This window comes from Adiantum capillus-veneris, chromosome 12, assembly GCF_014529385.1.
Source record: "Adiantum capillus-veneris isolate H3 chromosome 12, ASM1452938v2, whole genome shotgun sequence".
Taxonomy (NCBI): Eukaryota; Viridiplantae; Streptophyta; class Polypodiopsida; order Polypodiales; family Pteridaceae; genus Adiantum; species Adiantum capillus-veneris.
This window is the reverse complement of record NC_140942.1, coordinates 159,303,843-159,316,006: the sequence shown is the minus strand read 5'-3', so window position 1 is coordinate 159,316,006 and position 12,164 is coordinate 159,303,843. Positions and strand designations below refer to the sequence as shown.

The window sequence follows — 12,164 nt, the reverse complement described above, 5'->3', positions numbered from 1 at the left end:
GTAGCTCAACTTGTTGAATACTACATGGTGATAGGAGCAAGAGCCGAGCAAATGAGCCTTATATACGTCTAGCTAGCAGTTTGTCTTGTTCAATCGACGATCACTTCAAAATAAGTGGGTTCACAGGGTGATCACATCTTGATTGGAATTCACACGGGGATCACTTGCGGTCATTTGATGTTCACATCAAGTTTACGTGGAGTTCACTTTAATTGTGATCACTTGGGGATTAATCCGCCAACAAATGGTGCAAAACCGATCCCGCCACCCCCAATCAATAGGGATCGTAGATCCCACCTGACAGAGGGGGTGTCAATTAATCACGAGGGTGGCCGTGTTGGCGACCAACAGGCTCCCTAAGATGGGTCTGTGGACCATGCCACGCTGGCTGCAAGTGGGTTAAAGGTCCTTTGTGAGGGAAGAGGAGGGAAAACGCTACCACGTGGAGGGTCACCCCTCTCTCTTTTAGAAGTAAGTATTTCACACGAGAGGGGGTTGCCATTAGTAGAAACCCCCGCTAACCACGCGGTGGTTTTGCAAACTCACCAAAGACTTCTGATGTTGCATTCTCACGTGGCCTATAAAAAGAAAAATAAAGTTCACTTTCTTTTCTTGCATTATATAAAAGCCTTCATGTTCTTAAACTATGCTAACTTTTGCATATGTTTAAGGGGGAAAATGAAATTTATGGTTTAAATGAGTGCCTACAATATCCACATGAGTCTTTTTTTGTGTTTTAATATAAAATTATATTATCCATTATATATACTCACAAATGGTTTATATATTAAGGAAAGCTCAACTTAAATAATAAGGTGAATAGTGTATATTGCACATTATCATTTGAAAACAAAATAAAATGATAAAAAGTAAAATAAAAATATACATTATATTATTCATTATACATACACAGGTTGAGTTCACAAGTGTATATACACAGGTTGAGTTCACAAGAGTCAACAACAAAAATCTTACACTCTTTCTTTCACCTCTCCCTTTGTTCACAAGGGATGGAGAGAGCTCTATAAAATTTATTGTGCAAGATCTTGACGTTCAATGAGTTGTAGTGTAGCGGTAGTGTTGTTGAGTGTGTAGCTGCTAGATTCATTTCAATCACATTGATCCATGTTTTGTGTTGAAAAGTGGGTGGTAGAGCAGCTCTTCTGAGGGAAGGAGGGAGGGGTGCTCGCCAATTTTTTTGTGTTGAAAAGTGGGTGGTAGAGCAGCTCTTCTGAGGGAAGGAGGGAGGGGTGCTCGCCAATTTTTTTAAAGGTCCGGAGAAGTGAAATTTCTTTTTGTGAAAATGGGCAGCCTCCTTGGTAGACGCATGCTCCTTTTCAAATGTCCTCGCCAACTCTTGTGAACCTGGCCATAATCACAAATGGTTTATATATTAGGAAAGGCTCCACTTAAATAACAAGGTGAAAAGTGCACATTGCAAATTATCATTTGAAAACAAAATAAAATAAAAATGAAATAAAAAGACACATAAAAAACTAAAACAAAAGAATATTTTTAAGACTTCGTAAAAAAAGTGAAAGGGTCACAATGGCTTTCTAAAAAAATAAGAAAGTGCTAAATTCAGTAGGTTGAGTTTAACCGGAATCAATGTTCAGGAAAGGATTGTCTCAGCTTAGCCTTGAGTCGGTTGAAAATGGAAACTAGTTGATTGCAAACCATGGTAAAATGAAAAAAAAAGGTGAAATATGTGAGAAAATAGTTCAAAAATCTTACAAACTTTAAATTTATGCTAGTATTTCCAATTCATTTCTTTGTGAGGAGGAAATTCGAATAATGATCGCTTAACAAAAGAGGCTTTCTTGAATATTGACTAGAATTAATTTTTAAAATGCAAGAAAAATCTAGCCATGTGAGGCTGTGAAATGAAACATGAAATAAAAAGTACTCATCGATATATATATATGTGTGTGGAATTTACTAGAATTATGCAAAGTGAAGCTTCACTTTAACATTAAAACAATAGAATGCAAGAAAAGTCAAGATATGTCAGGATGTGAAATGAAAGGTGAAATAAAAAGATCCATTTACTATTTTAAAACTGAAATAAAATTTAAGGTAAATCTCAATCATCACTGAAAACATTTAAGGTAAGTCTTAATCATCACTGGAAACATTCAAAATATTTGTGTGTGTGTGTGTGTGAGAGAGAGAGAGAGAGAAATTTACTAGAATTGTGCAAGGTGAAGTTTCACTGTAACATTAAAACGATAGAATACAAGAAAAGTCAAGACATATCAAGATGTGAAATGAAAGGTGAAATAAAAAGATCCATTTACTATTTTAAAATTGAAATAAAATTTAAAATAAGCCTTAATCATCACTGCAAACATTTAAGGTAAGTCTCAATCATCAGTGAAAACATTGAAAGTATGCCTAAACCTACTCTCCTCTAAGGCTTCTTTTAGAAATCCAAAAAGATAGATTTAATAAGCATATCTTACAATTCAATGAAATGAGTCTTTGTGAAGTCCTTAAATAAAAGGACTCTTTACAAATCAACATATTTTAACAAAATTAACATATTTTAACAAAATTATTGAATCACTATTTCACATCATGGATAGAACTCCTATGAATACTCTTTAATCTTTTGTTCTCTAAAGCCTACCAAATCAATGAAAGCAACTTTGAGAAATAGCATACAAAATTATTGAATCACTATTTCACATAATGGATAGAACTCCTAAGAATACTAGTTCCGAACGCAATGGCGCTGTCCATTTTGCCAAATTTCTCACTATTTTCTTGCTGTTTATTGTGTCAGTTTCTCTTATGAGTGAATCTTCTTCTCAAATTTGTGATTGTATTTGGCATATTTCATCCATATGGTGTGAGCTATTTGCCCCATTGGTGTCGGCCCAAGCTCAAATATATCTAAACATCATCAATCTTCCTCCTTTTAATCCTTTGTTCTCTAAAGCCTTCTAAAGCCTGCCAAAACAATAAAAGCAGCTTTGGGAGATAGCATTTGATAGGCATATTTCTTTCTCTTTAAGACCTTTAAAGCTTTCTCGAGGGATTGAACAACCTTCACCCATATGGATACTAAGGCCTTTAGGAGGCCAAAAAGATGCAAATCAAATCAATTGTGAACCTTTACAAAATTAAAGAAAAAAGGAAAGGTTATACCTCAACAATTAAAAAATATATTTTATTAATTACATTTCATGCTTGGGAGGAGTGGGAAGTGAAAGGTGCACATAAAACCAAGTGCCCATGACATGGAGTTGAAAAATCTAGGATAGATTCACTTTTTCCTATGCTCAAGTAGAGGATCTCAGGAGAGAGAATTGATTTTTTACAGCAAGGGGGTACATTTTGTGGTGAGTTGCTGCACCCCCCTTTTCAAATAACAATAACTATTTTCATGAAGTGTGGCCATCACACTATGCTGTTAGATTCACCCAAATAACAAATCACCCCCCTGCGTGTGGTGGATATGTTGAATAGTACTAGTACAGCCAACGGTCTCTCTCTCTCTCTCTCTCTCTCTCTCTCTCTCTCTCATCAATTGTGAACCTTTACAAAATTGACGAAAAAAGGAAAAGGTTACACCTCAACAATTAAAAAATATATTCTGTTAATTACCTTTCATGCTTGGGAGGAGTGGGAAGTGAAAGGTGCACATAAAACCAGGTGCCCATGACATGGAGTTGGAAAATCTAGGATAGGTTCACTTTTTCCTATGCTCAAGTAGAGGATCCCAGGAGAGAGAATTGATTTTTTACAGCAAGGGGGTAAGCCAACTACACACTTTTGTGGTGAGTTGCTGCACCCCCCTTTTCAAATAACAATAACTATTTTCATGAAGTGTGGCCATCACACTATGCTGTTAGATTCACCCAAATAACAAATCACCCCCCTGCGTGTGGGGGATACCTTGAATAGTACTAGTACGGCCAACGGGCTCTCTCTCTCTCTCATCAATTGTGAACCTTTACAAAATTGACGGAAAAAGGAAAAGGTTACGACTCAACAATTAGAAAATATATTTTGTTAATTACCTTTCATGCTTGGGAGTATTGGGAAGTGAAAGGTGCACATAAAACCAAGTGCCCATGACATGGAGTTGGAAAATCTAGGATAGGTTCAACTTTTTCCTATGCTGAAGTAGAGGATCCCAGGAGAGAGAATTGATTTTTTACAATTGATTTTTTACAGCAAGGGGGTACCTTTTGTGGTGAGTTGCTACACCCCCCTTTTCAAATAACAATAACTATTTTCATGAAGTGTGGCCATCACACTATGCTGTTAGATTCACCCAAATAACAAATCACCCCCTGCATGTGGGGGATACCTTGAATAGTACTCGTACGGCCAACGGTCTCTCTCTCTCTCTCTCTCTCTCATCAATTGTGAACCTTTACAAAATTGACGAAAAAAGGAAAGGTTACACCTCAACAATTAAAAAATATATTTTGTTAATTACCTTTCATGCTTGGGAGTATTGGGAAGTGAAAGGTGCACATAAAACCAAGTGCCCATGACATGGAGTTGGAAAATCTAGGATAGTTTCACTTTTTCCTATGCTCAAGTAGAGGATCCCAAGAGAGAGAATTGATTTTTTTACAGCAAGGGGGTACCTTTTGTGGTGAGTTGCTGCACCCCCCTTTTCAAATAACAATAACTATTTTCATGAAGTGTGGCCATCACACTATGCTGTTAGATTCACCCAAATAACAAATCACCCCCCTGCATGTGGGGGATACTTTGAATCTACTAACATAATATGGCGGAAGGGGGAGCTTTTTATACGTGTCGCAATCTGCGACCTGAAGGTTAAAGTCCAAAACAAAAACAAACCCCTTTGCACGCGATAAAGAGGGGAGAGGGGGAGAGAGAGAGGATGCCGAAGGCGGCCGGCCGTACTAGTAGTACTAGTACGGCCAACTCTCTCTCTCTCTCTCTCTCTCTCTCTATGTGTGTGTGTGTTCGTTGCGTGCCGGAAGACGCAAGAAACATTGCCGAATCAAGGTGCTTCTACCACATATGAGAGCGCGCCGGGGGGAGGGACCCCTTCCCCTTTTATAATGGTATAGATATAGATGCTTTTTTTAAAAGCATTTGAATTCACTCAGATATTAGAGACCCTATGTCCATTTTAGTCAAAGTCCATTTTGAAACTGCAACTTTTGCCTAAGCTGGCCCTTCGAATTCAAGCGCATACAAACCTATTTCAGTGACGTACGAGTCTCTTTTCTAAGCTAAATCAAAGGAGCCCTTGCAAAGAGTGGACATTCATAGTTTACTTCTACACTAGAACACAAACTGCTGCAATTATATTTATCTGATCCAATTATGCAAGGTTTACGTATGCGCTCAAATTGTTTTTTGCAAAAAAGAACGTAACTAATTGTATAATAATTTATGCACTCTATTGCATTCTAACGCTAATCAAAGATATTCTAAAGATAATCAAGGATTTGAAAATGTAAAAACACAAGGTGTGGTTTTATTCAAGGTGCAGCTGCTGGTAGATCTATTGATTTTATGCTTACATAATATTGCCAGGTGAATGAATTATTTAGACATTTTGGCAACTAGTTCGCGCACAAATTTGGATGCGATCATGGCTGTCATTTGATGTGCAGTATCACGCTGCGGATTGTACTCCACGACATCACCACCCACTATATTTCCCTTTAAGTTGTGTAAGATTCTCATCACATCACGGAATGATAATCCTCCTGACTCTATGTGGGACACTCCGGGTGCAAAACCTGGGTCCAGGCAATCCACGTCAATCGATATGTACACACCCTTCACACCATTTCCAAGCTCCTGCGCGCGCCATCACAAAAAGAAGCTCAAGCTGTAATTGAATTTGAAATTAAGAGGTTTTTAATTTCAAATTAGTATGAAGTTTAGATTGTTTAAGGTGATCTAAATTGGATTAGTGACAAATTAAGTCCGGTCTCTAACAAACCAAATTCTCCAAGAATTTTCGATGCTCTTCATAATGCCGCATTTCAAAAAGCTCCACTCCAAACTTCTTTGCTTGCTCCCTACCTTCTATGTTGATAGAGCGTATTCCAACCTGTGCATATTGAGGCTCCAAACATTAATAATTGCTTCTTTTTAAAGATGACTTGCCAAAAAAAAAAAAACCCGATGAAGGGCATAGTAGGGGGTACCGGCTGATTTTTGTTCAATAAATAAATGGTTCAACAATAGTATGAGGAGGAAAACCTGTAGAAGGCGGCGCGCATAGCCTCCCTCCATTATGCGTGCGAAGGATGATGCATGAGAAAATTTATTTCCCTCAAAAGCGTCATAAAGATCAGGATGTGCATCAATGTGGAGGATATCAACAGGTCCACCTAGCTTTTCTGAAACAGCCTTCACTATTGGGTATGAGATGGAGTGATCACCGCCAATTATCAACGGCCGGAGGTAAGGCTATCAACAAGATAATAAACCAAAACTCATTATTACTAATTCTAACATTCAAGGATGAAATTTCATTAAAAAATCGCCATTATGCAATAAGAAATATTACACTCATCTTATTAATCAATTGAAAGCAAACAACGGCTCGTGGTTGTAATAGGCCCCTAGGGTCCGATAAAAGATGACATAATACCATGAACCTCGCTAAGTGAGTGGGATTGCAACATAGAATTTACCGTGTAATTAAGATGGAAAAATTTAGGTTGTAGCTTAGTTTCCAATCAAAAGAAAAGTTGTTTGATCATGAGCTGCAATTAGAACTGTCATATCCTTTCTAGCCAATGAGCATTTTATGGGTCCAAAATTCAAATACTCTTTATGAACCTATATAGCTTCACGCTAGGATAAGAATGCATAGCAAAACCCACAGTCTGGTTTGTGCAGCCTATAGTCTACAGTAGAAAATGTCAAGGCCTGACTATGAAAACCAAGTGCACAGATGATGGCACCAAGCGATGTCTCGGTCAGTAATGGGCTTGTAGGTTCTCACCTGCATTGACGGGTTCAAGCATCCTGATCAGAGGTTATATAGTTACAGGAAATTGCCATTTTCAGGCTTCCGTTGCAATTCATGCCCGATTTCGTTCCCTGTTCTGATTTCCAATTTCTGGTAACTATGGTGGAAGGCAGTCAGCATCTGTAACAGGGAGTGGCAATTCATGCCTTACTTAGTTCCTGTTCTGATTTTCTGTTCTTGGTAACTATGCTCACCTGGTGTTCACTCGAGTGCATCCTCCTCTTGGGGTGGGTCACCCGAGGAGGAGGTTCCTAGCTGGTTGCTACGAGTTCTCTCTGCCGTTCCTAGCACGTGGTGCATCAATTAGGTGGCCATGGTGATGCCTACGTGTGGCCCTCTCGCGATGGTACGCAGCCCTTGCCTGACCATGTTTCACGGCTAATATTTGGAAGGGATAAACACCTGATCTCCCTGTGGGCCCTTTGGTGTGTTGTAAAAAAAAGACTATGCTGGAATGAGTGTGTGGTATATTCCATGAGTGGGTGTAAAAGTTCCAAGCTAATGAAAACAAACACATGCATAGAAGTATTGTTGCACAAGTTCCTCCTAAATAAATTTGTAACCAACATTACAAGAATCTAATGACACTTATCAGGAAACTCAAATTGTTTGTGAAACGACACCTTTCACTTACAAAATGTATCTTGAAAGTTGTATGCCTAGGTTAGTGCAAATTAAGAGTTTAAAGGTATGCATGTAATTTATGTACCTCATTCATCACTAGCTTGACAGAGCTGGAGATTGTATCCATCAAATCTTTTTCTTGAATCCCAAGGCTTTGCAGCTCGTGAATTGGAAAATCGCCAACATCAACCATCACACGTGGATCTTTCAAATCCTTCCCTGAATTGTAAACTTGGAAAGGTTAACACCATAGAAGCTCAGTTTCAAGTGTAAGTACAAATACATTTAAGACTCGTTCTGATCTTGATTAATCAAGGTTGGCTCCCACCATTTTATGTCAAATTTGTTGCACTAGAGAAGCATGAGAGAGACCCTTGTAAAGAAATTGCTCTTTCAATTCCTGATAATATCGGTAATCTCAATTAGGTCGAATGGGAGTGGTTGGGGGAAGGGGATTGTTTGCCACCCATACCAGCCATTGATTGTCCAGATTGCACTCAATAAAAAACCTCATGATCTTAAATGTGCGTAGGGAAAAAGGCTTCTATGTCTATATGTCGTCTATGTGGGTGCGGTGCACGCTTGCGGACACACTCTCTCCTATATACATATCTACCAATATAAGGGGTATGAGCCTCCCGAAGACCGGCCACGGGAGGGGACCCCCCACCTAGACACTGTAGCCTCACTCCACCCACTCGCGCACCGTGGGGACTCCACGCAAGGTTCCCCGGGGCACGCTATGACCCGTCGGCGGTGCGGCGGAGCCTGAGGCTACGTGGGGCTAGGGACCCGAAACGCAAGACCCGCGGAGACCCGCGAAACGCAAACGGCCGTCGACCCATGGAACACAACCACGCCCGAGCCGGTCCCGTCCGAGCCGGGCCCTCTTGAGCCGGTGCCGTCCGCGCCAGGACCCCTTGAAGCAACACCTTGTCCCTCGGCCGCGCGCGGGTATAAATCCCCGCCGGGCCCCTTGAAGACAGAAGTTCCCTCGGCCGCGTGCGGGTATGAATCCCCGCCGGGCCCCCTCCCCGACGCGCCCAGAATCTGGGGCGTCACACTTGGTATCAGAGCTCCAGAACGAGCTCCTGGAAACGAGCCGAAGACTAACGTGCCCGACGCGCACGATACTCACGACGACTCCAACCGCAATGGCCCGGGTCGTCAAAATCCTGGTGAAGAGAGCTCCAGAAAGCAACCACACGCCCTCCGCCCCGTGACGCGTTCCCTGAACACCGGGCCGTCACCCGTGACCCGCGCCGGCCCCGATCCGAGCCGGGCACCTCCATGAGGAAAAGGAACGATGCGAGCCAGACAGGGCTCTTCGTGACGCGTCCAAACAACGGGCCGTCACTCGTGACCCGCGCCGGCCCCGATCCGAGCCGGGCACCTCCATGAGGAAAAGGAACGATGCGAGCCAGACAGGGCTCTCCGTGACGCGTCCAAACACCGGGCCGTCACCCGTGACCCGCGCCGGCCCCGATCCGAGCCGGGCACCTCCGAACACAAAAAGCAAAGATGTGAGCCAGACAGGGCTCTTCACATGAAGAAAAGGCAGATGCGAGCCAGACAGGGCTCTTTATGACAAAAACAGAGAATCACCAAAAACGCGACGAACCAAGCCAACGGTGTTCGTCGCGCCCCGGCCACGTTGTGTGGCCCATGCTGAGCTGAAGATCCAAACGACGTCCAAACAGGGACCAACTCGCAAGTGCTGCATTGCGACGGAACGCTCTTTCAGATTCGGCTTTCAAGAAGCCTCCGCGCGGACCAACGTAGCAGGTGGCTCCGCGCACATCGGGTTACCTATTCGGGGAACGCTCAAGTACGGGGAATTCTACTTGGGTGTTCAAAGCATATCTTTTCAGCCTTCTGCCAAAACCCCAAAAATACTCACACTCATTTTCAAAAATGACAAAAACAAAGCATGCCTACTTACTTGCATTTGGGAACAGTTTTTGATCACTTGCACTTATATGCACCCCTTTGTCCCCACGGCCTCATGCATAGCCGAGCACTCTTTTCCCACGTTCGACGCGGTCGTCGAACTCTCTTCAAACGGGGGTGTATATAAGGGGTATGAGCCTCCCGAAGACCGGCCACGGGAGGGGACCCCCCACCTAGACACTGTAGCCTCACTCCACGCACTCGCGCACCGTGGGGACTCCACGCAAGGTTCCCCGGGGCACGCTATGACCCGTCGGCGGTGCGGCGGAGCCTGAGGCTACGTGGGGCTAGGGACCCGAAACGCAAGACCCGCGGAGACCCGCGAAACGCAAACGGCCGTTGACCCATGGAACGCAACCACGCCCGAGCCGGTCCCGTCCGAGCCGGGCCCTCCTGAGCCGGTGCCGTCCGCGCCAGGACCCCTTGAAGCAACACCTTGTCCCTCGGCCGCGCGCGGGTATAAATCCCCGCCGGGCCCCTTGAAGACAGAAGTTCCCTCGGCCGCGTGCGGGTATGAATCCCCGCCGGGCCCCCTCCCCGACGCGCCCAGAATCTGAGGCGTCACAACCAACATAATATGACGGAAGGGGAAGCCCTTTACACGTGTCGTAATCTGCGACACGAAGGCTAAAGTCCAAAACTAATACAAGCCCCTTTGCACGCGATAAAGAGGGAGAGAGGGGGAGAGAGAGAGAGAGGCCACTGAAGGCGGCCGGTTTTTTAGTATTATATTATATATGCATATCTGGACAATTATATGGTTCTATCCCAACCAAAGGCTAGCTACAAAAATGGATGTCGTTTTACTTTAATGTCCCAACAATAGTTTCACTCATACAATAATTGACTCAAATAGATCTCATATTTGTACACAACACTACCAAACACACATATAACATTGGCAATATCAACCCCATGGCAAAGAAAAGGGGAGAGGAGATGTTGAGAGAGAGAGGGTAAACCACCTTCTTCTGTGGTAGAATTAGCGCTTGCAGACCAGATCGCCTCTCGAACGAAGGGAGGAGCAAAAGCGGTGCCACGGTGGTAAGAAGAATTGTGGCCTAATGGTAATCCAAGCAGGCAAGGCACTGCTTCTGCACCCCCGGCATTATGAACAACCTCAGCCTGCAGCAACTTGCACCCATGTTAGATTCCAACATTTATAAGTCCTTCGAGTAGATGTATACATGTAGGTGTTTGTGTACATGCGCGCGCTCTCTCTCTCTCTCTCTCTCTCTCTCTCTGTGTGTTTAAATACATTCATGTGGCAATATTGTAAGAGGGGGCAAACAAATTTCCTTGGCTCGTGCTCGCTCTTGAATGACAGTAAGTGAGGCTTTTACGACACGATCCAATGCTTGGCTAGAGGCTGGTGTGACGGGTATCGTATAATCTGAGAAGTTTCTCGCTGCTTGAAAGGTGGACTTTAGACGTTGAGCAATCTTCATCATGACTGCATCCAATATGGACAAAAACATGGAAAAATGAATGAAATTCTAGCATCACCTGCATTTCCAAGATGCAGATTATGACACCTCATATCACAGCATGTTTTGTTTAGTTGCATAGTAGTACATATAAGTAGAAACGCAATTTTGCAAGGGGGGCACGCTGCGCTATCGCTAGGCAACCATCCAATGTACTGACACCTTACTAGACTTACAAAGATGCAGGTGCCTCGAGTGGAGAAGAAGCTCATGGCGCCGGGAGACTATGAAGAACACTATAATTAGCTAGCGATGTAAAACACATTACAAAGTTGAGAACTTGCAAAGAGAGATTCTTTCCACTCTCTTACTAGGATTTCCACTAGTGCAATCCTAGTATCTTGATTGCTACATTGTGGAAATAATATGACAACCAAGAAATACGTCCTATTTAATGCCTAGTACAATGCAGAAGCTCATGGCAGCTTGAACACAGCTCATGGCCGGGGAACAACTCATAACAAAGTCTGTCCTTCTTCTTCCTCTTCTCCTACAACTACAAGAGAGAGAGAGAGAGCAGGAAAAAGGGGTTCTTACCTCACAAAGAGGAGCTGCGAAAGTGAAGCGGCCAGTGGCAAGAAGGAGAAGTGCTTCTAAGTTGTGGGTAATCAGTGGGCTACTCACGAAGTAGAAGAGTGGCATGGAGGCTGCTTATATGTACTCACAGTCCCCACAAACTTGAAGACTAAAGTCACGAGTTAGAAACGTACAGAGGGACACAGATAGAGAGAGAAAAAGAGAGAGAGCGATCTAGAGAGAGAGAGAGAGGAGCCTAGAGGAGAAATCCAGACTTCTTTGACGTACAGAGTAGCAACTCAGTGCTCAAACGTACAATTGAAAAAAATTAGAAAAAGTAGAACGTTTTTGGACTACATAAGTAGTCCTGGCAGTGTTCCGGAAAAAAACATTTTTCCAAACATACAAATATCTTTTCTTTGAGTTTGCCGAGAGGGAATTTTAGAAAATTAGGGGTATTTTTTGGGTTTTTACACTATATTTCTCTATTTTGGGGCGGAATTTCTTCTTTTCTCGTTGTCCTCAACTGACATTTTTGAAGCTAGCATGTGACCAGCGCGTTGCTGCGGCTACATGTTCGTCAATTGAAGTAACCATTG

The 12,164-nt window shown here is 43.0% G+C and overlaps 1 protein-coding gene across 2 annotated transcripts; it reads right to left on the bottom strand.

The window, feature by feature from the left end:
• Positions 1-5,451: 5,451 nt before the first annotated feature.
• On the bottom strand, positions 5,452-11,738 carry LOC147446768 (arginase 2, chloroplastic/mitochondrial-like). Of its 2 annotated transcripts, none has more exons than XM_086525946.1 (7): positions 11,587-11,738; positions 10,863-11,015; positions 10,528-10,689; positions 7,698-7,831; positions 6,211-6,420; positions 5,948-6,058; positions 5,452-5,802 (listed from the first exon to the last, which is right to left on the bottom strand). In XM_086525946.1, the coding sequence occupies exons 2-7, from the start codon at positions 11,011-11,013 to the stop codon at positions 5,542-5,544; spliced, it is 1,029 nt and encodes a 342-aa protein (XP_086382072.1). In that variant the 5' UTR covers positions 11,014-11,015; positions 11,587-11,738; the 3' UTR covers positions 5,452-5,541. The 2 variants fall into 2 exon arrangements, with proteins under 2 accessions (XP_086382072.1, XP_086382073.1); XM_086525947.1 differs by lacking the exon at positions 11,587-11,738 and adding an exon at positions 11,226-11,483.
• Between the last annotated feature and the right edge of the window lie 426 nt (positions 11,739-12,164).